Source organism: Pygocentrus nattereri, chromosome 26 (genome assembly GCF_015220715.1).
Source record: "Pygocentrus nattereri isolate fPygNat1 chromosome 26, fPygNat1.pri, whole genome shotgun sequence".
NCBI lineage: Eukaryota > Metazoa > Chordata > Actinopteri > Characiformes > Serrasalmidae > Pygocentrus > Pygocentrus nattereri.
In genome coordinates, this window is record NC_051236.1 from 8,459,065 (window position 1) to 8,485,421 (window position 26,357).

Genomic DNA, 26,357 nt, shown 5'->3' on the forward strand with positions numbered 1-26,357 from the left:
GTGCTCATGGTAATGCACAGATCTGATTGGCTGAGTAGCGTGACGTGTGATATTTACAAAGCATGTGATTGGTCAGCAAGTTTCCCAGCCATCAAAACGGTAACGTAAAGCCTAGAAATGTTACGCAGATTAAAATAGGACCACCCAGTTTACCAGTTATAGGTCCAAGTCCGCATAGGACAGCGTCTGGGTCCGGATCCGCCTATTAGGGACCTCTGCTCTAAATAATAATGAATTGAGTCATTAAACATTTTTACTACTACTGTAGGGTGTTTGCTGGTAGAAAAAAAAACCCTAGCAATAAACAGGACGCTTTCGTTCTTTTAAGGTGTTGATTTAATCATACAAATGTTCATTTACACATACAGGAAAAGGGCTTCATTTTTGTATTTGTCTTTTTTGTTAAAATGTGCTACCATAGGACTCTATGCAAACGCTCTGTTCATCCATTCACCATGCCACTGTGAAGAAAACCCAACAGCAAACAAAAGAAATATGTCCAAAAAAATTAAGGAAAGAAAAAAAAGAAGAAGAAAACCATAACATAGCAACTTCTCACTCAAACACAGCCTTTCGCACATAACTCTGACAGTAATATTAATCTGGAAACAGGCATATCTATTTTGTTGTGGATGAGGACATTCACAGACACAACTCAAAGGAAGACTCGACTCATGAGGCAATGACATTGTCCTTGAGCTGTAGGCAGCACACAATATTTGCAAAGTAATTTTACTTGTCCAATCTCTATGGCAATCCAAGACAGTCTCAGTTAGCTGTATAGTATCGTTGTGTTACGTAACTTTTTTTTTTTTTTAACTCTGACAAACAAAAACCGGATGACCCCCTTCAAGCACTGCATAGATAATCAGTGATCTCAACTAAACGCACAGCTATTCCGAAAACATAAGACGAAACAATTGTGTCAGTAATGAACACGTCAACATTTTATCAGTTACCAGATGCATAGCAAAGAGGGCCGTTTTGACAAACTGTAACATCAGTTAAAAGCAAATTACAGTGATCACGTTCACTTCAACATGTCAGAGTGATTATGGGCACAACACATACTTTCCATCGCACATCTTTTCCAAGGAATTGTTTTTGCATGATGACCAATGAATTGGGATACTGCACAGGACTCTATATCAGCCAATTAGATTATTACACAAGCCAATTAAAACTGCACAACAATCACAACGTTCAAATTTCATCATAAATTATAAATATAAATAGATATGTAATCTATTCCCTGACATATTGAATATATCATGTCCTTGCCTGTGTACATACCATAACATCAATCTGTAAACACAAATTAGGCTAAACATTTTCTTGTATATATGCATTCGTATGCATTTTATATTTGGGGTTTACCAGCAAAAATGTCACTTATGAAAGAACACATTCAAAAATCAGGAGAGTGAAGACAGTTCAATAAACATCCTCCATAAAAATAGTCAAAAACTTCCTTGACGTGAAACAGCCTAGATCATTTGTGACTAATTATATAGTGGTGAACTAAAAAAAGAAGAGGGGGTAAAAAAAAAAAAAAAAAAAACACTGTGGCTAAGCCGAGCAATAGTGTCAAATGATCATGTGCTTTGGGGACTCTTGCATTAGAAAAACCAGCAAGCCGTAATGAAATGAACACTTGAGTCAAACGTCTGTGCCTCAGGCATTGAGTTACTAGGATTGAAGCCACCACACACGCTCAAAAGCTATTGGCCTCCAAAGCGTCAGAAGAAGAATGAACTGTCCGCACGAGCGACTGCAAAAACAAGACCATAAGGGCTTTCAAGTGGGAGCTGTGGAGCTCAGTGCAATCGTGATATTAGCCCAGAATGATCAAAGGGCCGGTTAAGCTTTCCAGTATAACAGAGCTGCAGGTATGTGTTCTGATCATAGGTTCAATGGTTCCATCTTCTGGCCTCTAATAAGCACTACTGTTGAGTTTATGTTCTGATGCTGGCGCAAGTTTGTTATCTGAAATACTTTTAAAAGGACAATATCACTGATAGGTTTCTTCATAATTAAATGGTTAACATGTAAACAAAGCCATTCAGAGTGGTCTGATGTAAAATGCTTTGTTATAGAAAAACTTACTGAGTCACAACTGTTCACAGTAGTAGTGAATGGAACCAGGCGCCTTAAGTGTTCAGCGCATCTAAAAGCTCACAAAATGGACACTGTTATACAACAGATTGGAGTTAAGCTTTTGGCCTAAAACCTATTCTTTAATACATTCATGGCTGAGTGATACATGCAGGGCGTTATAAGGCAAAATAGTCCCTAAAGAATACTTACCTCTTCAGATTCACCACTAATTTGTCATTATAAACAATATATAAAAACCTAAAAAAAAAAAAAACCCCACACGTAGGTTCCCTGGTCGACAATAAATAACGGCTATACTTGTGCAGTAGACATTGCAACCCCTGGTTCCTATCACCACTACTGAACCTTTTCTCAAGCCATCAAACCACTCCAAGTGACTTTGCTAACAATTCAATGAGTGAATTATGAAGAAATTTTGAAATTCATTTGAAATCTATTGTTAGAATTCCACTTTAAGATCAGCAATCATAACTTAGGACTAAATAAGGCAAGTGCCTTGTGGATCACTTGAAGAAAAGTATGAAATAAAGAGTTCTGACCAAATCTACAATTATCATGAGTAGTACAGGTCAGGATGACTCATTTTTCCATGTAGATAATTACCGGTTTCTTTTTTTTTTTTTCAGTAAAATCGTTCAGTTTGCAAAGTAAAAGTCGAACAACATCAATGTAAAATATAAATCTACTTGACAAGCAAAAATTCTTTTTCAATGGCTTTTTTTCACTTCTCTTTTGTGCATCGTCCACACACGCGCATCCAAGCGCACACAAACATACGCACTCATACGCACATCAAATCTCTCACTTAATTCTACGGTTGCGACAATACAGACCAAAAAAACCTGTGTATTTCATTTTGAGGATTTCTAGCACTCATCTTAATTTAGCATTCACACATGCGTAACTCAGGTGTCGACAACAGCTGATTATTGATTAAGAACCAAAACAGCCTTGTCTGTATCTTAGGTCGTGTTGTGATGCATGGGGGGAGAGGAGGGCTGCAAAGTCTTTATAATAAATCTGTTACTCCCCTGTGTAACCCCGCAGAAAAGGGGGGGATTCCAGATGGTGATGATTTCTGTCCCTTAAGACTGTCCAAAAGGGTAGGGCCCATGGCAGCCCTATGGAGAAGGAGAGACAAATGAACAAATGTGTTGGTTAGATGATTTGACACCCCCCCCCCCCCCCCCCCGCCAAATAAACAAACAAACAATAATAATTCAGCAACAGTACACAGTACACATGTAGATCATATTATTCTAAAGGTTTGCGGTGGCGTATTTCTGCATTATCTTAGCAGAATAACTTCGGGGTACAAGTGTGTACTCATGACGGAAGTATCAGCACACCTTAGCTCACTCAGGTAAAGAACACTCCCTCTTGTGGCAGAGAGACAGTGTAGCAGTACGTGCAGTCTGTCACCTACACCGTTGTTCCCATTAAAACCACAACAGCACATCGACCATCACGTGCCCTATGTGCTTACCAGGTTAAGATTGGGCAGCATTCGGTTTTAAATCACACTGTCAGATAAGACATATTAATGTTTCATGAACTTGTGCTCTTCAGCCCTTCAGATTGGGTGTGTCAGTAAATAACAGCTTTGGAATGAAAGCCATGATGTGATGCAGCACGTTTAAGCACCACATACCCAATTAAAATGATTGTGCAGGTGATATGCCCAGGCTATACTTAGTGACCCAAACAACTGTGGACAACACTGACTGGAGCGTAAATATAACCACAGGCTGCTACCTGGTTAGTAAAATGCAGGCCCAAAATATCTGACCAAAGTGTTTTCTGAAGGTCCCACCTCAGGGGTATTTCACAAAGCAGGATTTCTCACTTAGCCAGAAGACTTCAACCAAAAGCTAGCACTGTCCAATAGCAAGAGAGCTAAAATGTTTTCACACTGGCCAATCCTCAGTTTGGGCTCAAGTTATCCAGCTTCTGTGGCTCCTGAGTGGCACAACCACCTAAGCACTTGCTCCATCGCTGGGAGATCAAAAGTTTGATCCCCTGTGATGCCACTACCATCCATGGCTGGGAGCCCAACAGAGCACAACTGGCCTCGGTAGGATGGCCCTCCCTCACGGGCACCTGTGAGCTGATGTAATAGAATTTGTACTTCTTGTTCAAGCATGTTGTCCAATGGCATTGCATTAGCAGCATCTCTGAAGAAGGCTTCATCCTCCTAGCTAGTGGGTTTGGGGAACAACTAAACATGGGGGAAGGTTTAAGCAAGGGAAAAAAAAAGTTATTCAGTTTAATAAGAAATCCGGCTTTATGGAATACACTCAGGGGTCCCAAGAGAATTTCACAAACCTGAACATCTAAAATACCAAAAAACAATTCTACTGTTTTGGGAAAGAGAAGGGACAAAAAACCAAGAATACCAGTGTATAAAACATTTTTAAACACCCCTGGTTAAATCATGTTTTGTTGAAAATAAGTTAACACATCCTCTACAGGGAAAACACTTAAATCCTCTACAGAGAACAAACATTTTTTTGCTTATTTTCTTGCACAATTTCTATTTTATTTCTTTTCTTTAGTTTAACAAATTTCAAAAAATAAAGTAAAAATCTTACATATGCTATAACCTTTTCATGTCACATTTCATATTTTATTTTTTCCCCCCACAGTGTGTTAAATTCAGCAAATAAACAGTAAGTCTACATTAAACGTGCAGGAGTGTGTTCTCTGTAGAAAATGCCTTAAACTTATTTTCACTTAGAAAATCAGCAAAACTTAATTTAACCCGGGCGCCCAGTCAGCTGTATGTGGTGAGCTGGTGTAGGCAGTGTTTTGGGTGTAGCAGAAGATTCAGTCATTTTGCTTTGGATGGATGCTAACTAGATTTCAACAACCAAGGTACTTCCTAGTTTGTGTGAAAAGCAATTTTTTCTTGCGACTAAACACAGCAATTTGGGTGAGAAGTTTATGATCTTCTAAACGTCACCGTCCAACTGTTCCTCTGCATAACAAACTAGTTCAGCAACAGTCTGGCTCCTCATGACAGTAAAGCCAGCAGACAAGCGTTCTGCTCCTGTGGCCCTGACTGTCCCCCGGATCACCTTTCTAGCAGCGGCCGCCTTCACATATGTGCATGCCTGAGTTCCAACACAGTACATTAGCAAGAATTGACAGTTATGGGGCAACAACTCTATAGTGGTGTCTGTCCTTGGCCTCTATCAAGCTTCTTACTGCTTTGTGTTTCAGCCTTGCTGTCCGAGAACTCAAACTGAGTCATGCTCAGTTCACTGACCATGCCAAGTGGCACTTTAGATCAGTGTAGCCTTCATACTATATAAATTTCTACATGCTCTGCAGATGTAAACCTTACATCCTTCTAGAATGAGCAGTACCTTTCGTTGGAAATATAATAAAAAGTACTGTATTATCTCATTTGACAGAACGAGGACAGATGTAACCCAATGCTGTGAATCATCACATCAATGTTTTTTTTTGTTTTTTTTTTAAAATCAGGTGTCACAAACTCAGGGGACAACAGAGTGACAGTATTAAGAAGGACCTGACTACTCTTTAGCTCTGCAAACATTTAAAATAAGAGGCAGCACCTCAAATTTCAAGTGCATGAGCGATATTTTAACTATTTCAGAAAAAACTGTAAATTATTAATTGTTAAACAATATATCTTAATTATCTCTTAATGTTTTTTGTCAAGTTATCTGCCTTGAGATTAGATCACAACTGAAACTGGATTTTCCTTTTTTCTTAGATGTGATGTTATGACTATCACTATCAGTCATTTTAGAGTCATCTGCAGCTCTGTTCATCACTTTGGATACATCTAAAATGTGTGTGTATATATATATATATATATATATATATATATATATATATATATATATATATATATATATATATAAATATAAATAAAAGTTGGAATCATCTGCTATATTAATAGTGCACATTATTTTATGTACAAAAATAACTTATACAATGTGGACTTAAAGCTAATAAACTTGACACCAAAATGTTCTAACCAATATTTCAAATGTTTTGAGTTATTATATAGAATAATGATCTACTTCAACGATCTGTCAAGTTATCCACCTTTTTTTAAAAATTAAGCGTTTTAGATGTTATTGCTACTGTAATTTCATTGTTAATGTTATGAAGCTTCTAGATGATTTTAGAATCATCCCTACAGCTGAGTCTTCCATTCTGGATACATCTTAAAGAATTTATCACTTTCCTAGTAATTATCAAAGGCTCGGACACAGCTCGGAGCATGCCGAATTCATTTCGCACATTATCTGAAATCAAATTTCGAAAACCTTGAATCCAAACCTCTGAACAGCTTTTCCAAACTTATGAACAGCAGTGCATACAAAACTAAACTAGCAAAAAATAAATAAATAAAAGTTTTCCATGATGTGAACATACGGCTGACAACCTACATGTACGGTCCTATTTTGACACCAAGGTAAGAGATAATGGTCAGTTTTAGTAAATGACCAATTATTAAGAAGAACAGACATCATGCACATACGTCAGAGGCAAAAGTCAGTACATACCTGGCTGTAAGTCACTACCGATAAGTTGTTTTGGAGACCATTTGGTGTAATATTTACAGAGTTGTGAGAGAGTCCATTTTGATCTTGCTGAATGGAGTCCAGAGGGGCCACCCAGGGGCCTCCCGGGTCCTTTAGGTTATCCTCGTTGGCATCTTGCTTGTTCTTCTGTGGTGAAGCAAAGGGGTTGAAGTCTCCCTCTACGTTACGATGTGGCTGAGTGTTGAATTCCGTCTCGAAGGAGGACAGCTGCTGCGTGACCCCAAGCAGACCCCCAACCTCCACACTGAGTATTACCCAGATCACGTCTACAGAACAATTCAAGAACACACCAAAAAAAAAAAAAAAAAAAAAAAGGTTTTCAATGCTGGACAGTCAACACATACTCTTGCAAGGTGCAAGATGATACTACACCATTGGGTACTGACTGTTGAATCTTGTTTGGCGCCTCACCTCCGTAGAAGAGTCCAGTGGCTGTGCACATTCTCCACTGGCCCTGGTACATGCCGGGATTAGCTGGACTGCGCATCTGCACACTGACATCTGAGATTTCCTGTGGCTCCAGAGACCGCACCATCACCATATTGACATGGCCAAACTGGTCCCCTCCTATGTATTTCAGGCACACACCTGGGGGCCATGACTCTGAACCTACAGTGTAAACAGAAACGCACAAAATATAATTTCTTAAAGCTGCATGGTGTACGTTTTTGTTAAAACTGAAAAAAGTAGCACTGATTTGGTGTCAGTGTGGTGCTGCGACTCCTAAAAATACTACAGTTTAACGTTGGATTTGGCAGCATTTTTCCAACTACCTTATACGCCTTTACATGTTAACGTTTCACACACAGGCTCATACAGAAGGTGCTGCCCAATGTTTAGGGCTCATAAGCACAATTGACAATATACTGATGAAAATATGATGACAATGATAAGTAATTCAATCAAATCCTCAGAAAACACAACCATCACCTGCTCAGGAAAGGGATCTGAAGCACAACCCACGTTACAAAATGTTCTTCTAGACATTGTGGGCAATTACACATTTCCACCCGAGAGATCTCCAAAACTAACAGAGTAGCTTTAATATGAATATTAAGACAAAATTAATCATCCTGGTATGTCTGAGGGAGCCCAGCCAATTACACTGAGAGGGGCCAAGGATGCACCAACATGGCCAACATTGCTGATATAGATATCTGATATTTTCATAGCGGCCGACGCAAAAAAACTGTGTTAACTGTATTTATAAAACGTACAAACTAGGACTACATCTATCTGGATTTAGCACGAGCTAACAAAGAAATAGAGTATTCACTTATAGCAGGTTACAAACTGAAATAAACAAAATACAGACATTTGGCACATTAGCTGAGCATTGTCTAAAACACTTCGCTCATCCAGAGTACAACAGATATCGGTCTGAAGTATAAACATCAACAACAATCTTTTTTTTTAAGCAATTATGTTCCTAAACCAAAATTATTTCAATAGCAATCTGCGTCCCCAAGCAGGACCCCGACCAGGGCTCCTGACTCCAAGAACCGCAAATTTTTCTTTCACTGGACACAGCGCTGGCATGAATGATGCATGTAACTGTTTACAGTCCACCCTGAATATCAGTATTTACAAAATCTATCACCAACCTGTGTTCTGTATCCGCCACGTCTTTGTAAACTGTGTGTCAGGGGGCACGGACTCTCCCTCTCCAATAGTCACATCTTCTACAAAAGACATTGATGGTGTGTTGATGTTCGGACTCTCAAAGTCATAATAAGCTCCAATTGCTGCTTGAAGATTCCTGTTAAGAGAGCAACGCCGTACCAGAAAAGATGGTGAGTTTATATTATTAAAATTGTGAAAAAGATGGGTTTATATCATTACAAAAAAAATAAATAAAGCCGAGCTAGCAACATATTTATCCCCAGAACGACAGGGTAGACTCTGTATTTACAGTAAAACCCGTCCTTATTGTGTAGTTTAGAATGATCTTCGGAGTGTTTTCAAAAGACTCATAACAGCTACATAATAATACACAGAAAAACGAAAGCAAGAAGTACAGAGAAAAAGATCTAAGGCGCTATAACGTGTCGAGAAAATTGTAAACAAAGTCGAGGGGCTAATAAGAGAAAGAGCGGAGTACTGTACGTTATGTAACTCGGCGCAAACACTTTGACCCACGACAGGAGAGGCTGCTGCAAACTTAGCTAGCGATAGTTAGCAACCTAGCTAAGTTAGTTAGCTATTTGGCAGAGACTGGAAAAGCTCGGATAAAAAGGCGATTGTTTTCCAAGCCCCTGAATTAGCTAAAAATGCACTTGTATGCTTACTTAACGTAAACGGCATACCACATAGTAACATTACGATGTCAAAATAGCCAAAATATGGACAGGTTGTTGAATCGTGACTGAGCTAGCGAACATGCTAAAGCTACCCGAAATCCACTCCAGGCAGAGTTAGCGTTAGCTTAGCTTAGACTAGCGAGCTTGAGCTCGTCTTCCCCAGCAACAAATAACCCAAAAGACCCCGGACCATATTCTCCCGGTGTCTTGTCCCTCAGTGACCCGATAGGCGAGCATTTTTGTTTGTGGACTGAATTAACGACGCGCTGTAACGGTCCTTATTTACACTAGCCCAGTGCTATTCCAGAAGTAGCTTAGCGCAGCTAGGTTAGCTGGGCAGCTAGCCTAGCGACATTGGCTGAAAGTCAGCTTCTTATTTGTCACCTTCCTCCTTAAATTTCGCAGCAGTTACATTCTGGTGCCTGAGGCGCCTGCACGGCACATAACTGCTGCATCATTTAAGGTGGAACGGGAACATTCCAACAAGACACTAGCGATCAGGAAGCCAACTTCAGCCTCGTATTCTGGCTGGCTAACCACAGCCATGATAGGAGCAAGTTTCGGTTTTACTGCCTCCCGCTTCAAACCCCTGAACACTACGCTACAGCCACACTACAGCTCGTTCCGGGGGAGACCTCGCGTTTAAATGAATGAATTTTACGCTAGAGTTGAAAATTAATAATGTCGGAAACGTGGGAACACGGCAGCCCATGTGAAAAAAAGGGCCCCGTGTGGATCCCGCGGCTCACCAGTTGGTCATGTCTAGGAAGAAGGCGCAGCCAGCGGGGTTGAGCTGGAAGCCCAGCAGTCTTTGGAATTCAGAGATGAGGACATCTTTGTCCGTGGTGCCCATGCAACTGAACTTCTGCATGAGCTCCTGGTCCAGGTCTATGTCCATGCCCTCCATCGGCGGCTGTCCCGGGGCAGCGACGGGAGAAGTTTTTTAATTTAATCCGAGGCCTTCTCCACTCATAACAACCGAGTCAACAACAAGCTCAGTACGCATGGCTGAGGGCCACGCGTGACGTCACCCGGCGGAGCGGAGGGGCACGTCAGCTGTTGCTATTCTGAGGGGGGTAAAAGAACGAACCTGTTTTACTCCAAGAGAGGGCTGAATGCGCTCCCTTCCTCCATTTTCTGCCCCCCCCCTCCTCCTGTTCTAAAAAGTGACGTGAGCTTTCGGTTTCCTATTTTCCCCCCTCAACGTCATCACCAGCTCAGAGAGAGCAATGTTGGTGGGGACAGAAGATGCAGTGCTATTTTCCTCTCGGCCTGCATGCTATCATCTGTAGAGCTCTTCTACCAGGTGCTCCATAAAGGGACCATCGTTTGTTTATGTTAATATATCATAGCCACAGTATACAAAACAGCACTGCGTCTTTAAAGGGGAATTCCACCAGTTTTTCAAAATGCCTGAGAAATGAATGAGTGGTGAATGATGTCAAATGGTTAATTATAGAGAAGCTTACAGACTCTGATTTCTTTACAGCGGTGGTGACAGATGCAGGAGTTGCCATGTCTACAACACAAATATAGCAATTTTATTTACCACTAGTGAACTTACACATGCCTTTTTTATTAATGTTATTTTTTACTTAATGTTAATGGTGGTGCAATGGTCATAAATCTGAAAAAAAAAGTGTTTTCTTTGGGGACTATTTAGCCTTACAGGGCCCGGCGTGTGCTTTTCCTGCCATGAATGGATTAAAATAAACAGATCACAGTAATTTTAGCCAAAACTTGATCAGAAAACTATCATAAAACATTGTGGCAGACATTAGGCAGCATCTATTTGGGGCAGTCATGGGCTGGATGTTAGGGAACCAGCCTCACGACCGGAAGGTCGCCAGTTCGATCCCCAGAGCCGACAGTCCATGACTGAGGTGTTCTTGAGCAAGACACCTCACCCCCAACAGCTCCCCGGGCACTGCGGATTGGGCTGCCCACCGCTCCGGGCGAGTGTGTTCTCTGCCCCCTAGTGTGTGTGTGCTCACTAAAGTGTATGTGGTGTTTCACTTCTCAGATGGGTTAAATGTGGAGTTGGAATTTCCCCATTGTGGGACTAATAAGGGTCTGTTAATCTTATTTAACCATTTCATGTCATCACTTTCTGTGAGGGAGCTTTTAGAGGTGGACGCCTGGTTCCTATCACACTTCTGACTCAGCAGGTTTCTCTAGAACAGAGCATTTCACACCAAACCACTTTGAAGGACTGTTTATGTCTCATCCTTTTCATTATGTAGATGAACATAATGAGCTGCCCCCTTTAATAAGCTGCCATAACAGTGTGACCCCCATCCCCAGACCCCCCTTCCCAGTCCTGGCAACCTAACACTGGGCTCATTTTAAGCTTTGTCTCATTGAGCACATCTGATTCAACTTCTTGTCTAATTAAGAAGCGCCTCGTTGGCTGGATCAGGTGTTTAGAAGATGGAAACTGCAAAAATGGGCGGAGCAAAGAACCACCATGAATGGGCTTGGGGATCTCTGGGCCACTAGAGTTTCAAATGCTTATTTCTGCTTGTTTTCATATAACACAGCAATAACACGAGAGTGAGTGTCCCCACTTCTACTGGACACTATTGTGAGAAGGTGTGAGTGTTCATTGATCAGTCACAAACAGCTGTGAGACTAATAACCAACACTGGACTTTGCTTTCTCTTGAAGTCATGAGATCTGACTGATTTATATGATCAATGCAGCCAGTAAGCAAGTTTTTACAGAAAACCAGAATAAGCATGTATTTTGGAGATATGAGATATTGTTCTGACAACAGTGATATGCACATTCCACCAGTTTCTCACATTTTTCAGTAAATTCAATTGCTAAAATGTAAACAAAGTCATACAGCTTTAGTGGTTTGATGCAAAATGGTTTTATTGTAAAGAAACCTACTGACTTACTTTCTTTACGCTGTAAAAAGTGGCTCGGTAGATCAACCTAACAAAAATACTTCATGTAGTAAAAAGTAAATTAACTAGTTTTATTCAACTTAAATAAATACTCAGAATGAACGGTTCTTAGAATCATGCCATTTTTTGAGTTGTAGAAAACTTCCTGGCCTAAAACTAACATCTAATACATTGTAAAATAAATGTCTTGTCAGTTCAACCTAAAAAAATACTTAATGTGGGAACAAACAATTGAGCTAGTTTGATTCAACTAAAAAAATTGTTCATTCAAAGTATTTCTTTAGGTTGAATAAAACTAGTTAATTTACTTGTTACCACATGAAGTGATTTCTTTAAGTTGAACTGATGAAGAATTTTTTACAGTGTATATTATTTGTTATTCTTTGTAGCTCAGCTCTGCACCCTCAGCCTCATCTGTTTTCCTTTTTTATACAAAATCATTTTCATGTTATTTTTGCCCATCAGTGTTCTCTCACTACAATTTCCAGCATGCATTATGCAAATACATCATTAGGAAACAATCACTGGGAATACAATCACTACAGTGCTCAACAAATCCTGACTGCTAACTACTGATCAAGAGGCTAATGTATACCAGCTGTGTGGTGGTAGCTAGCATTAGTCATATTGAATGAACTTTTTTGCTTTATTAAAGGAATACAGATGAAGAATCAGCCAACAATAAACAAAAAAAAACAAACAAATAAATATCAAAGAGCCCGCCCCCAAGGATCTAGCCCATAGCACTTTCCAGCTTCAAGATGCATCATCAGAAGGGGGGTTTTGCTGATTTTTATCCTCTTATTCCCCAGGGTATCCATCTGATTTCACCATCCATCTGATTTCACATGACCAAATCATAAGTCAAATTATTCAGTAGCTGCATAAAATTTATTTATTTATTTATTTATTACAAAAGCTCCTCTCAAATTTATGGAAAATGTGTTTTATGATCACACGTATTTCTACATGTTTATGTAGAAAATGTACATGTTCATGAAATTATGCCAAAAAGTATTATTTTATAAAAATATGTGAAACACTTAAGAGACACCATCTGTTTATAGTTTATAGCCCAGTTTTGTGGAAAAATGGCTTGACTTTCAGTAGACAAATGAATTGTAAGTTCAGCTTCTTTTATTATAAGGGTTTAAATTGACATCACCATCTATTTGACTGGAAAGAAGAGTTACAGCCTCGCACGATGCCCAGCTTCTGAATGGAGCTTATGAAATATGAAAGTTATAAAGAACATGATGAAGTGTGTTTTGGACCCATCGGTTGTCTCAAGGAGTTGAAGAGGTTGATCAAGGAAATCTCACTTTAAAGACTACTACAGGACCACTGTAAGAAGCAAATACACATGATGTTTACAACAGATGTAGCAATTGTAAAAATTGTATGCTATCCAGTGTCCCTTGAAGTTCAACAAGTTAGGCTTGTCATTTAGACTCATCCACTCATGACAGCAGCCATTTCCCCAGAATTTTTAGCCCTTTAAATTCTCAGAAGTCTATTCCATCCTGAAGGTTAAGATTTAGTGTTTACAAGGAAAACAGTTCAAACTGTCTGAGATCTTCCTGCTATAGGAGTGAGGAATGTACAATTAAGGAGTTAAAGTTTTCATTTTTTTTACATATTGTGGATATTGTTCTCATCGTAATATTGACCAAGTCCTCTCAGAAAATATTCTGAGTATGGTTTTATCGTTGTAATGTAGAGCAATGTCTCTCTGAAAACTATGACAGAATGTATGCCACCTACACAGACACACACACACAGCCTGAATGGTCTGACCCACCATTCAGCATGGGTACAGACTCCCAGTGCCTCCGTAACCTGATTAGTCGGCCTGTCAGTAAGAATAAGACCAGGCCTTGGATCCCCAGAGCAGGAGCCAGTCCATCCTCAACCATAGACAGGAGACAAAGCAGGGCCAGACAGCAAAGGAGCAGCAGATATCAACAAATATCTTCCCAGGTGAGGCAAGCAATTTTTCTCTGTGTATTTATGTCCGTTTACTGTGTTATTTTGTTTGTGCTCCGACAAATAGGGCCTTTTATAGCAGACACTGACTTAACAAACTTTAACCTGCACACACTCACCACTAACTGCTCTGTGTGTAACAGGCATCTCTAAAACGGCACGCAGTGTTGCCCTTGAAAAGCTGTGGCACATTTTTTGGTTGACTGGTTGAATATAACTGTGTATCTAGTAGTTTGCTTAAGGGGAGTTTCAGGTGGCCCATTGCTGTCTTTAGTTTAGACAAAGAGGAGAGGTGGTGGTGGTGGGGGGCTGAGAGAATGAGGGGGAAGGAAACGGCTGTTTAAAAAACTCTAGGACTTTCTCAGCCAGGGGGAGGGCAGCAGGACGCAAACTGTGGGTGGACCCTGATAACAGAGTCAAAGCTGGCGACCTCAGTGCTTCAAAACATTGCAAGCAACTGTGCACAAACTGGACTTTAAAGGGGCTTAATGGTCCCTCTGTAATTCCCCAGATAATACAGGCTTACGCTGATAACGACAGGACCAGGACCGTCTGTCTGGTGATCGGAGGTAAAGAGGATTTGCTCCACAGCAGGGGCCTCTGACCAGACCCCATCATTCCCATTTCTGCTGCATATTCCGGCCTTACTTCAGCCATGTCCGCTTTGCTGCTGGACGTCGACTCCAACCATGCTATGTCTCTGGACCAGGCCAAAGATGAAGCCGTGCGCTCAGCCGAGTTGCCCTCTCATGCCAGAAGGAGGCCACCTGGGCACCTGAAGTTGACCCGCAGTCTCTCCAAGTCAGACTCGGATCTGCTGGTGTCGCCCTATTGTGAGGAGGACGGGGCGTTGGGTGGACGGAGCGAGTCGCTGGCCAGCTGCAAGGCAGAGAGGAAACCAATGGAGCGGCTGCCCTCGTTCACATCAGAGTGGGATGAGGTACGTGCTGGAGGGGGTTAAAGGGTTAACATGAGAGAGAGAGAGAGAGAGAGAGAGAGAGAGACAGATAGACAGAGTAAACCCACATGAAGAGGGCTAACCCTCCTAGATCCCCTATGGCGTATGCACACTGATGCATTGAATGGACTTGATTCAAATGTGTACATCATTTCCACATGAATATAAGATTCTACATCAATGCAATTATTGCCAAAAGTAAGTGAGCTATGCTAATGTAACATATTTTATTCATTTGTAATAACACATTCATAACAAATTTGATGACTCATATTTTTCACTGCAGCTTCTAACATTTTGGTGCCACATTTGCGTTGGATATATTTAAAATGATTTCAAACAGTAAAAAAGTGAATAAAAAAACAAAACAATTACATATTCAGACCATCGATATTTATAAGCATTATGTGTTTAAACTCAACACATTAATTGAGATAGTAATAAGCTAAATACATAAAAGTCATTATTTATAGGGCACTTTCTGTTGGGAGGTGGCCGTCACCAACCTTAACCTCAGAATTTCTTGTGATAATAACACTTACCTATTTTATTTATAATTTTAGTGTTTTACCTTTTTTAAAGATCAAAATTTATTAAAAAATTCTGAGTTTTAAAGAGATTCAGTCCATAGGTGGAGCCTTATATTAGGACATGAGACTGCATCCTTGTCCCTCATGGTGACACGGTGAGCAGTTAAATCCCATTCTTTTGAAGCAAATGTATCCCAAAGGCTGAAAATGAGTTTGTAACGCTAAGAACTGTAACTACTGAAACTCATATTTTCCTTTTTGTATTTTAATGGAAAATCTTATGAATGTATGTGTTTACAGCTGTTTAAAGCTGCGCTTGCTAGTCATGCACTGACTAGGGGTTTTGAGTTCTGCTCAGAATGAGCTAAAATTGTCACTATTGAAACAAGTGATAAGGTTTTGGTGACATTAATATTGTATTGGTGGTTATAAAATGTAATGTTCATTCACTTGTTGTAATAAAATAAACATAATTAAGGTAATTAAAGCACAGGGTCATTCAAAGCATTTTAGTTTAAAGTTTATATCAGTTCTAAGTCTGAAATGCGTTTTCAACTCAGACTTTGAACCAGTTCAGTGGAACTATGTCATTTATGCAGTTTACTAAATTGATGAATTAATTAATAAAGTACAACGAAACAGTACAGCAAAATGCCTGTGATAAGTGTAGACCTCTAAGGGTTAACGGAAGGAGGTGGGAGAAGAGCGCGCCACAGAGGAATCGAAGGCTAGTGGAAGGGCGGAGGAGAGACAGCAGGCGGTGCGAGTGCCTGTGGCTGAATGCTGAACGCTTGGCTGGGCCCATCAGTCCCTCCTGCTCTTCCATGCTGGCCACGGCGCACGGGGCTAATTGGGCCTTAGCTGTCACTCCACATCTTCTCAGGCACCTTCCCAAGGGTCAGCAGCCCACGCTCAGCACACAACAGCTCTTCTCCCATCCCCTCCCCATCCCTCCACTCCTCCACTCCTCCTCCTTCTCCCTGCTTCCTCTCACAGCCTTTAGTCATATTCATAGCCAGGCTGTTGCCCTCACAATCTGTTTTATCAGCAATTCCCATCAGTAAGAGTGACAATGAAACATAGGACCTGTTGTTTTTGCATAAACACAGTACTGTTCAAATGTGTTATGAGACAATTATTTAACCATAAGAGCAGTAAATGCTAAATTGTTCTAATGCTGATATTATAACAAATAGAAATACTCATTAATACAATAGACGGCAATTTTGTGTCTGCTAATCCGTTGGCTTAACCTTTTAAGTTATGCTTCATTAAGTTACATCAGTGCTGGTGGAATTTAATAAATACTTCCAATAGCTGGGGTTCACTGAGGTGAAAATGTGACACTAATCCTGTGGATGACACAGAAATAACTGTAATAATGTGTCAAGGATGACACAGAAATGACTCTGTTTTTGAAAGCAAGAAATGAAAAAATATATTTTATTGCCTTAATGTAATTTAGATTTATTCTAATGTCACATAACTAGGATCTTATGAACAAACAACTATTGGCTCCTGTGGAAATGACTGAGTGAACAAGACTAATATGTATTGTATATACAGTATATGTGTATACATATAGATTACCACCAGAGGGCGCACTACCAAACTACCGAGCACTACATTTGACTAGTGTATTTTTTTATTTTTCAGAGAAACAACATCTAAACCTTCGTAATATATATTGCATTTTTTCACTGAAATGTCTAATTTCTACCATTAACATAACATAATATAAAATAACATTATAAAATAAAATTCACATAATGTAATTAGCGCCTCTAGCTAAATCAATCACCCTGCGTTAGCGCCAAGCTAACCGAGGTGTACATTCACTTCTCCGCGCTGGATTTAATACTATTTACGGCGGTTTTACAGTAACGAGGACATTTGAAGCTGGTAAGACGCACTTATAACATATCTTTTACTTTGTTTTGCAGTTTTCAGTGATTCTTCAGTACATATTTTAGCGTAAATTCTTACTTTGAATTTTGTTGACGCCTCTTAGCTCTCTGCCCAGCTGGTCAGTCGAGAGCACGTTATTACAAAAGTTATGTTTAGCATGTTTTCAGATATTTTGCTTCATTTAGTGTTACATTCAGACTGGCTACAAACTAGGGCTGGACAGTATGACAATATATGTCATTATCATGATACAAAACGCCACATTATTCAATATAATATGTTTTCTGAGGTTTGATATCACCAGTACTGGTAGATTACTGACCAACTGCCTGTTTCTTTGTGAAGAGAGCAAAAATAGACCTGCTTAACTGGGTTTAGTGCGACACAGCGTGCAGAATATTGAATAAAAATGACTGTGTTCATGGTATTTTTTTAAATGTAGCACTACTGATTCCTTTTTCTTAACTCCAACTGATCAGATATCTGAAAAAATAAATACTGTGACATCGTGAATCATGAAAATATCTTTTTATAGTATTGCGATGTGTTGTTTTTGCCATATTGTCCACCTCTACTGCAAACATAAATGAACTCACAGGCCTTCCTGTATTCTCTGCAGATTTAGGTCATGCATTTTTGTCAAAAAGAAAAACATAATTAAATGATTATTGTTTAGTTCCATACTACGCATGCCTTTTTAGATTCCCAGAGTAAGGTATATCCATACTAAAGTGAGTGTGAATGTAGAGTTACATATCGCTGCTGTCGGAAGAAAACCTTGTATCTCCAAAATGGTAACTTTACAGGAGAAGGAAAAAACTTACTTTACTTTCAATGTAAGTCAATGGAACCAGATTTTTTCCCATGTCATTTTGGGTCATTTCTTTTAGGCCAATCATCATAAAATTTACAAATAATGTAAAGAGTAGCAGATCCTTTCAAATTGTGTCAAAAACTGAAAAATGCCAAAAAATGGAGATACAAGGTTTTCTTCCGACAGCAAAGATATATTTGAATAGCTACATCCATCCATGTAAAATATTGGATCAGGTAACCTGGATGTTTTTGTATAATAAAGCAGTAAGCCACGAGAGGCTGCGGGTTACTGCGATTTTATCACGAGAAGGGTTTTCTAAAACTCCCTTCCCTGTGATAAAATCGCAAGTGCTATCAGATGTTGGTATTAATGCATGTTTAAGTAAGAGAATGAGTAAGTGAGCACGGTATCGGGCCGATACTCTATACCAGTATCGGTATCCACTCACGCCTTCTTCTCTGAGATGCTAATCCTAGTGCGGGTCAAATATGTGTGCCTGCATTAGAGGGGTGTTAATGTCTTGAGGCTGAGGCTGTAGGTGTCAGGAGGTGCTGATTCAGGACCTGTACTACTCTTCCCCAAGTTCACGTTTGATTAATCAAACAGAAAGCAGTGGAAAGTGGGGTCTAATCCACAAGTCAAAGCAATGTTCAGTCACAGGTCTGTGTTTTCTCGGGCTGGCCTAGGGGTGGAGTGTCCTGTTCTCAAGGACATCCTGTTTTGCCATGGTTCTCTAGCACTGTTTCCCCTCCAGGTTTCGGACACATATGGGCCTGGGAGCGAGAGAAAGGAATGAAACCATGAGAGAGGGAGCTTGGAGGTTAAGAGCAGGTCGCTATGACAAAAACAACCCTGCAACTCCCCTAAAGCCTACAGTTAAACAGTCATGTCGCGTAGAAGAATACTAAGAATACTAACAGGCTGGCACACACCAGCATGAAATTCCTCTAGAAAATTGCTGGGAATGCTCAGTTAAATAGGCAAGAGTGTTTGAAATTGAGGGCCTTGCCCTGTAAATCGCACTAGGCACCTGACACCAAGCTTCAATTGTTTGGTTACATCATGCCCCACCTCATTCTTTCATCAGAAAAGAATATGACAGGGTTTGCTCTCTAATGGCTTGTGAAAATGTTGAGTCTAAGTTTAACAGAGGCATCCTTGGGGAGTTCCAACACTACAACGCCACAGAGGAACGTCTACTGTACATACATAATGAAAGGACTCAAGTGCACGAATCATAGCTTCATCTTCAGGGTTTAGAGGGAGAATTTCTTGCGTTCACCACCTGCATGGTTTCAACCACAAAATGCACCACCTTGTAACCAATGTGTGAATGTTTTAGAGTTCCCGTAGAGAGCTTTTTGTTTTTTGTTTTTTTTTTTTCTAAATAATTTCTCGTTTGAGTGAGCGGTCAAACATTCTCGGCACAGATGGCAATATAACTCCATTCATAATTCATGCGGCAAACGGAAGATGTCTAGGGAGTGCATCTTCAGATAGCGAGTGAAAGATGCAAGAAGGAAAAGATGGAGGGGAAAAAAAAAACCTCTCACCTGTCAGAAAAGCTTCTGAGGTTCTCTGGCAAGTTCCTGCTCAGAGCAGTGCATTTACAGAGCGTCCTCGAAACGTCTTAAGTAGTTTCTGGGAGATTTCGTCTATTCCTTATCTCTATTCTGGTGCAGTCAGACACAGCAAAAAAGGGGCCTAGGTTTCTTTTGTTATTCCAAAAGCTACACAGCAGAAGCTAAAATGGACACGTATCCCAGCCTGATGGTTGCTGCATGCTGTTCCTACCCAGGCTTGACATCCCTTCTGTCAGACGCTTCCAGCATTCTATGCCATCACTCCATTACTCGATATTGCGGCTAGTCTTTGGGGCCTGTAATCTTGTTACCACTCTGGCACATAGGAGCGGCCAGGCTGGTATTAAATCTTTATTACCCCTCCACTTCACATTTTCTTAAAGCTGCTGGCTTTCACATCTTCACTCGTTAGTGTGGACCTTGTGTAATGTCCCCTTATTGCTGGCTCTGCAGATTGGAACGTTAGCATTTCATGCATCGTTTTTGGAAGCCTTGGAACTTCAAGGCTCCAGGCTACGACTGCAATAACTGATGTGTCTCTACCCCTCCTCCTCTATCCACCTCTTTCCCTTTCTTTCTTCCCGGCTCCAGCATAATGAAGATTTCTGACCACAGTTCAATGATTTACTCAAACAGTGAAAACGCACTGTGCACATTTTCAGGGTTGAGGCGGTTCACAGATTTACAGACACTCATATGTATCTTGGAATTGCATTGCCTCACTAGGTTAAAACCACAGGAGAGGGTTTTCTACAGCTTTTTTGTGCAACATGCACACATTGATTCATGCAGATGCGGTAATTCTTCACTGCCTTGCAGATGCCTCGTTTGTCTACTACCTAGTTATTAACCAAAATAAGAAGCCTCTAGCAATTGTTGCTATTTACTAGCAATTGTTGCAAACACAAACATGCCATTAAAAGCTGGGATCCACCCCTTGTTCAACATACTAGCTAATTATCAAGGCCTTTATGAGTGAAATCGTTTATGTTGAGTATGGAGAGCTACACGGGCTCTTCAGGGCCAGCAGTACGCACACTTAATTTAAAGCCTTAAGTCTTTGCCTATTGGCTCTTAGACATATACTCAGAGATCAGAACCTTACCCTTTGAATTTAACCTAATCTGTTCTTTCAGGAGAACTTCAGTGAAAATGCAGTAACAGCACTTTTGCTGATATTACGGCTTTAGGAATTACAAAAAGAACATTCTGTCCAATCCGAGGATGTGCAGTTAGTCACTTTTTTGTGTAAAGTCTATATTTACACCAGAAAAAATTGCTCTTGATTCAAATGTGGACAGTGGTTTCACATAAACAAAATATATTACTGCAGTGCTGTTTGATTCATTTTACAAACCAAAATTCATAAGTTCTGTTTCACCTGTATTAAAGTGAAAACAGGACAGAGACACCATATTTAATATTTTACCTTTTGAACTTTATTGTTTTTGTTTGCCTACAACACATTCCAAAAAGTTGGGACAGGAGCATGTTTACCACTGTTACATCACCTTTACTATTAACGACGTGTGGGGACTGAAGACACCAGTTAATCCAGTTTTGAAATCAGACATTTTTGCCGTTCTATCATTATACAGTACTTTAGTGCAACTGATTAAGCATTTTGTGCTCATTGTGGTGTGATATTAAAACCACATAAGCGTTGCTGACATAAGCGTGGGTGGTGTTTCTAAAAAAGATCTAAAAGGCAGCATATGTTGCTCCAAAATGTGCACATCTTTCAGCATTCGCACATTTGCCAAGCCGTAGGCACTAACACAACCCAGACCATGACAGGCACTGGCATCTGAACTTTACGCTGGTAACAGTCCAGATGGTCCTCTTTTTTTGGCGTGGACAACACAACGTCCATTATTTATACAAACTACCTTAAAGGCTGGCTTGTCATACCACTATACACGTTTCAGCGGTGCTCCAGTCCATTTCAGATGAGGTCAAGCCCAGAGAGTCAGTGGTGTTTCTTACATATGTCTAACTTGCATTTGTGCTGCAACAAACAAAGTTGTTTGACAGTTGTTTGTCAAAGTATTCCTGAGCCCATGTGTTGATATCCATCATAGAAGCATATTGATTTGGGGGGGTTCCCCAATTTTCTCAACAATTTAGTCGTTTCCCATTCCACCCATTAGTTAGGACCCAAACACACAGTACCACCAGCCCTAGGAGCGCAAAGCCTAGCACATGCCTCCTCTGAGACCTGTGAAGCCAGCCTCCACATCATTTTGTTGAGTGATGGGGGTAGAAGGGAGGCCATCCTACCCACCCAGAGAGAGTGAGGAATTCAGAGAATTGTGCTCTCTTGGACTCCCAGCCACAGATGGCTGTAGCATCACCAGGGATCTCCTGATGATAGGGTCAACATTTAGACGGTTGTGCCACAATCTGAGGAATTGAAGGTCACAGGCAGTCAATTCTGGTTTTCGGCTTTGTTGTTTATATACAGAGATTTCTGAATCTTTTGCACATTATACACAGAAATACAGTCCTTTTAATCGTTTGTTGAGAAATATGGTTAATAAATTGTTGGATTATTCACTGACTCGAACCTCAACATGCTCAAAGTGTAGGCTAATAGGTTTTCCTGGAAGCTCCTCTATACTGTCCCACCGTTTGTGAAAATAAGGTTTGTACTTTCTTTTGACAATAAGTTGGTTTATGTGGAAACAAAGCACACATTTGAGTCAAGTACATTCAGGGTGCCCTTTTTCCCCCAACATAACTCAATAGCTTCACTTCTCTCACCGTCCACAAGCTCACGCTTGAAACACTAGCCCTATAGAAACCCAGAAAACGGACTCAGCACTGGATTTCTCTAGATGAGCTTTGCATATGCAGAAGCATCTTGGAGATCTCTAAGGTCTACCTTCAGAGACTGCAGTGATGTAAGGTGCACTCCACGGTGGATGGCAGGGTGGGGGGATGCGATATAGAATGTAAGTAGGTTAATTTGGAGTGGAAAATGTGAAGGGCTGTATGACTTGGGGGGATCTTCCATGTGGGCCTTGGCGTCTGACTGCTAAATGAATCCAGGGGCTTGCTAGCATGTTGATGCCACTAGCACAGAGCAGAAGGAGTTTTCAGACTTTAAATATTACATAAAAAACTCCCCTTTTCCTATTTTAGTCCTCTCATATAAATCCATTGATTGGAGACAAGCAATCTCTAAGCTCCTGTCCATCTGAGGAAAAGTATTGGCTAAAGAGTGCTAACAGTGAAAAATGCCCTCTTGGTTTTGTAATCTCATTTGTGGAATATTGAATGCATCCGAGTAACAAAATGCAGTCAGGCCATTCAGTCGTCTTAGAACACAAATCCTAGCTCTATGAGCTTAATTTTTAGATAAAAAGGAGTGCTTCCAACATGGTAATAATGCTAATTATGACTGAAAGCTACTGTGTGCCAGCAAGCGTTATGTAAATGATATCATGTTAACTGGTCCACACTAACTCTCACTCTGGCTTTTTTGGGTGGGGGAGGAGGGGTGAAATCTTCTGTTAAGGAAATCTTGTTGTTTCTCTGTTCCTACAGTATATTAACCGAAATTAGGTCAGCTCTTGATTTAGAAGGGGCTTTCGGTGGTTGGTGTTCAAAGGCGTTTTGTAACTGAGTATCACGATCTGAGGATTAGTCACTTGTACTGAACACATGAATGCGCATTCAGTAAAAACAAACTTAAAACATTAGACTGGCTAGGGGAAAGCTGTAATACTAATATGGTGAAATGGTCTGTAACAGCTGCTGTATTTTAAAGCAAATCTATAACTCTGTCCCTGCCATCTCTCTCCACCAGATTGAGAAGATCATGACATTAATTGATGCAGGCATCGAACTCTCCAAGGAACATCAGCCAGCATCCACAGGTAAATTCGATGCTACACCTCAAAGAGACATGGAAAATGCCTCTGTCTCTCTCTGATCTCTCCCCAGTTCCAAGAGCATAGCAAAATGTGCGCTGAAGTAGATGACTTGTAGGCCAATTCATTTCATCACATTTGTTGGGAGGATTAGATGCCGAACCATGCCAAAGAAACTGTGCATGAAAGAAAATGTAGAGCGGTTGGTAAGTAATTGGACGACACATTTTTCTCCTGTTTTGTATTCTGCAATTCATATACTTTTATTTGAAATGAAGCTGTGGCTGTAAGATTAAAGTGCACAATAGCAGCTTTCATTCAAAGGTAATTATATCCATATGGTGAATTATACAGCCATCACTGCCAATATACATAGTCTCCGATTTCATAAATAATAATTGGATGACATAACATACGCCTAAATAAAATTGTCATGCTATTACTTGGTTGTAAATCTTCTGCAGCTGATGACTGTCTGAGGACATTGAGCATCTTCGCTCTTGATGCTCTGCCAAGCCTGTAATGACAGCCATTTGCTGCTTGTTTCTGTGGCTTTTTGCCTTCAATTTTATGTTCAGTAAGTGAAGTGCTTGCTCAAATAGAGTCCAGGTCCATTGATTCATTTGGTCAGTCAAGAACGTTCCACCTCTTGGTTCTGAAAGAGCAGTGTGTTTTGGGCCACTGTGCTGAGGTGCCATCCACTAAGCTTTGAGACATTTGGTTGGATCTCAGTTAAGATTCATTTGTTGACTTCTGTTGATTCGTCCTGCTGCTGCTGTTGGCAGTCACATCATCAGTACAGGCAAGAGAGCTAGTTCCACAGAATATGCAGTTCCACGATGCTTCATATGTTTCTTCTTTCTCCATACTTGCCTCTTTTACTCTGCTTCATCTCATCTGCCTTAAAGCTTTACTCCTGAGCTTCCCAGGTTTTGGACGGTAGCTTTGCCTGTATCTTGTGGTATCTATATTGAAAAAGAAATATATGGACATGAATTTTTAACATGTTTGAAATATGTTTCAAGTGCCATATTATTCAAATATATTTTAAAATACATTTATTTTAAAATGTATAGGGATGTATCAGATATATAAAGGTACCATATAAAACAAATATATGTAAACATATTTATCAAATTCATCTGAAAATGTATGAAAAACTAAAATATGAAAATACTGTCAAATGCCCTTAAATTTGTATTACAGTATCTTCATTTATATTAGCAAATGAAGCTTTAATTTGGCAAAAGTAACTGTTGTAGGTATTGATGCACACATTATTTGAAATACACTGGGTGTGAGTGCCTTACTGAATACGTACATGGTTAAAGGAAAGTACAATACAAAGATTAGAAGACAGTGCTGTTAATTCAGTTAATGTATGTTTAGTTATATGTGTAACTTTTGTTAAAACTTCAATTGAAAAAGTATAAAAACAAATACAAATAAGTGCATTTTTAAAATATATATTTAACAGATATGTTTTTGTCAAGTTTCATACTTTGCAAATGTATATTTGATAATCACATTTTCCATATGGATATGCCTCTTGAGGTCTCTGACATCTATTTTAGATTCTCAGACATTGGAAATAGCACTGCCTTAAAGGAACAGATTTCCAGTTTTCGTTAATAATCGAAAAAATTGTTTAGTCAGCTACTACTGTACATGCTCAGCTAGTTTGGCTGCTATTGTTAATCTCACCTGCGCATTCTTGCTTCTTAGCCTCATTACAGGCCCCCTAGTGGACATTCCAGCAGTGGAATGGATGCCTTGGATATTTTTAATTAATATAATCAAATAAAATATTTTCCCCGTAACTCTGTTTTCAGATTAACTAGGACACTGTTGGCGTGTGAGATGTTGAGCTGCTAGCGAGCAGTGAGGGTTTAAAGGGGAGAGATACAGTAAAAACTGTGGAAACATCTCACACCTCTTCACAAAGACGGCTGTGTCAAGACAAAATGGACAGCACAGCTGCAGCTTCCTTAATATCAAAATGTCATATATTAATAACATTTTAAACACAAATTAACGTTGTAAATGTTGACTTACTTCGCCACTTTTTGAGGACAAAAATCCAGTGTTTTTTTCTGGTAATCATATAAATTTCTGTCTGAAATTGTTTCTGTTGACTTTGATAGATAAAATGTTTTGCCTTTGCCTCTGATTTTGTCTGATTTTCTGCCTCACAATGGCCTGCTTTGCTGGCATTGGTGCTTCTTTGATCCTCATGTTAAGAGACAACAGCATGTTATATACTGGACTAGAATCCCTCAGTGGAGCAGTGGCTGCATTAACAAGCTCCTTCCTGTTCAATGTTGAAGTATATCTGTTATATCTGTACTTTTTCTTTTTGGAGCACTCTGTATCTCTCCTCTTCCAGTCTGGGACTTGGTTCAGTATTTCTGTACTTGATATTTTAACACAGAATGGGCACCTTGGCCTGATTTAGGATAGATAGAGGATACAGAGTGACCCACTTCCCTGGCAATGCTGGTCATCCCTGTGACTCTTGGTAATTAGGCCCTAAGGTTCCTTTTTTCCCTTACACTGCCTGTGTCCCTAAGTGGTAGCTATAAATGGGCAAAAGCAGTGTATTTTTATAGTGCTTTGTCTGGGAGAGATACATTTATTTAGAGTTAAAGTCTTGGAGAAGAGAATGGTAGCAGTATGGGACCTGAGTGAGTCATTATTTGTGAGCTAGTGCTCTCCAGACTCTCGTGGGAGGCTCCCTGAATGTTTGGAATGGTTTCGTAAGGTGTTTTGGGGGGATAAAAAGAGCTC

The 26,357-nt window shown here is 40.1% G+C and overlaps 2 protein-coding genes across 5 annotated transcripts in view; one reads left to right on the forward strand and one right to left on the reverse strand.

The window, feature by feature from the left end:
- Positions 1 to 318: 318 nt before the first annotated feature.
- Positions 319 to 9,908, reverse strand: ilrun (inflammation and lipid regulator with UBA-like and NBR1-like domains). The gene is made up of 5 exons (XM_037535004.1): positions 9,751 to 9,908; positions 8,306 to 8,460; positions 7,113 to 7,310; positions 6,663 to 6,967; positions 319 to 3,239 (listed from the first exon to the last, which is right to left on the reverse strand). Exons 1-5 carry the CDS (start codon positions 9,906 to 9,908, stop codon positions 3,204 to 3,206), a joined length of 852 nt encoding a protein of 283 aa, XP_037390901.1. The 3' UTR covers positions 319 to 3,203.
- Positions 9,909 to 14,299: 4,391 nt separating this feature from the next.
- The window catches only part of anks1ab (ankyrin repeat and sterile alpha motif domain containing 1Ab), a 39,473-nt gene continuing 27,415 nt past the window's right edge, over positions 14,300 to 26,357 (forward strand). For 3 of the 4 annotated variants that reach the window (XM_017708395.2, XM_017708397.2, XM_017708394.2), the window contains exons 1-2: positions 14,300 to 14,839; positions 23,507 to 23,576. In XM_017708395.2, the coding sequence (XP_017563884.1) occupies positions 14,555 to 14,839; positions 23,507 to 23,576 (355 nt within the window). In that variant the 5' untranslated portion in view covers positions 14,300 to 14,554. The remainder of the gene's footprint in view (positions 14,840 to 23,506; positions 23,577 to 26,357) is intronic. The other variant, XM_017708396.2, reaches the window with a different exon arrangement.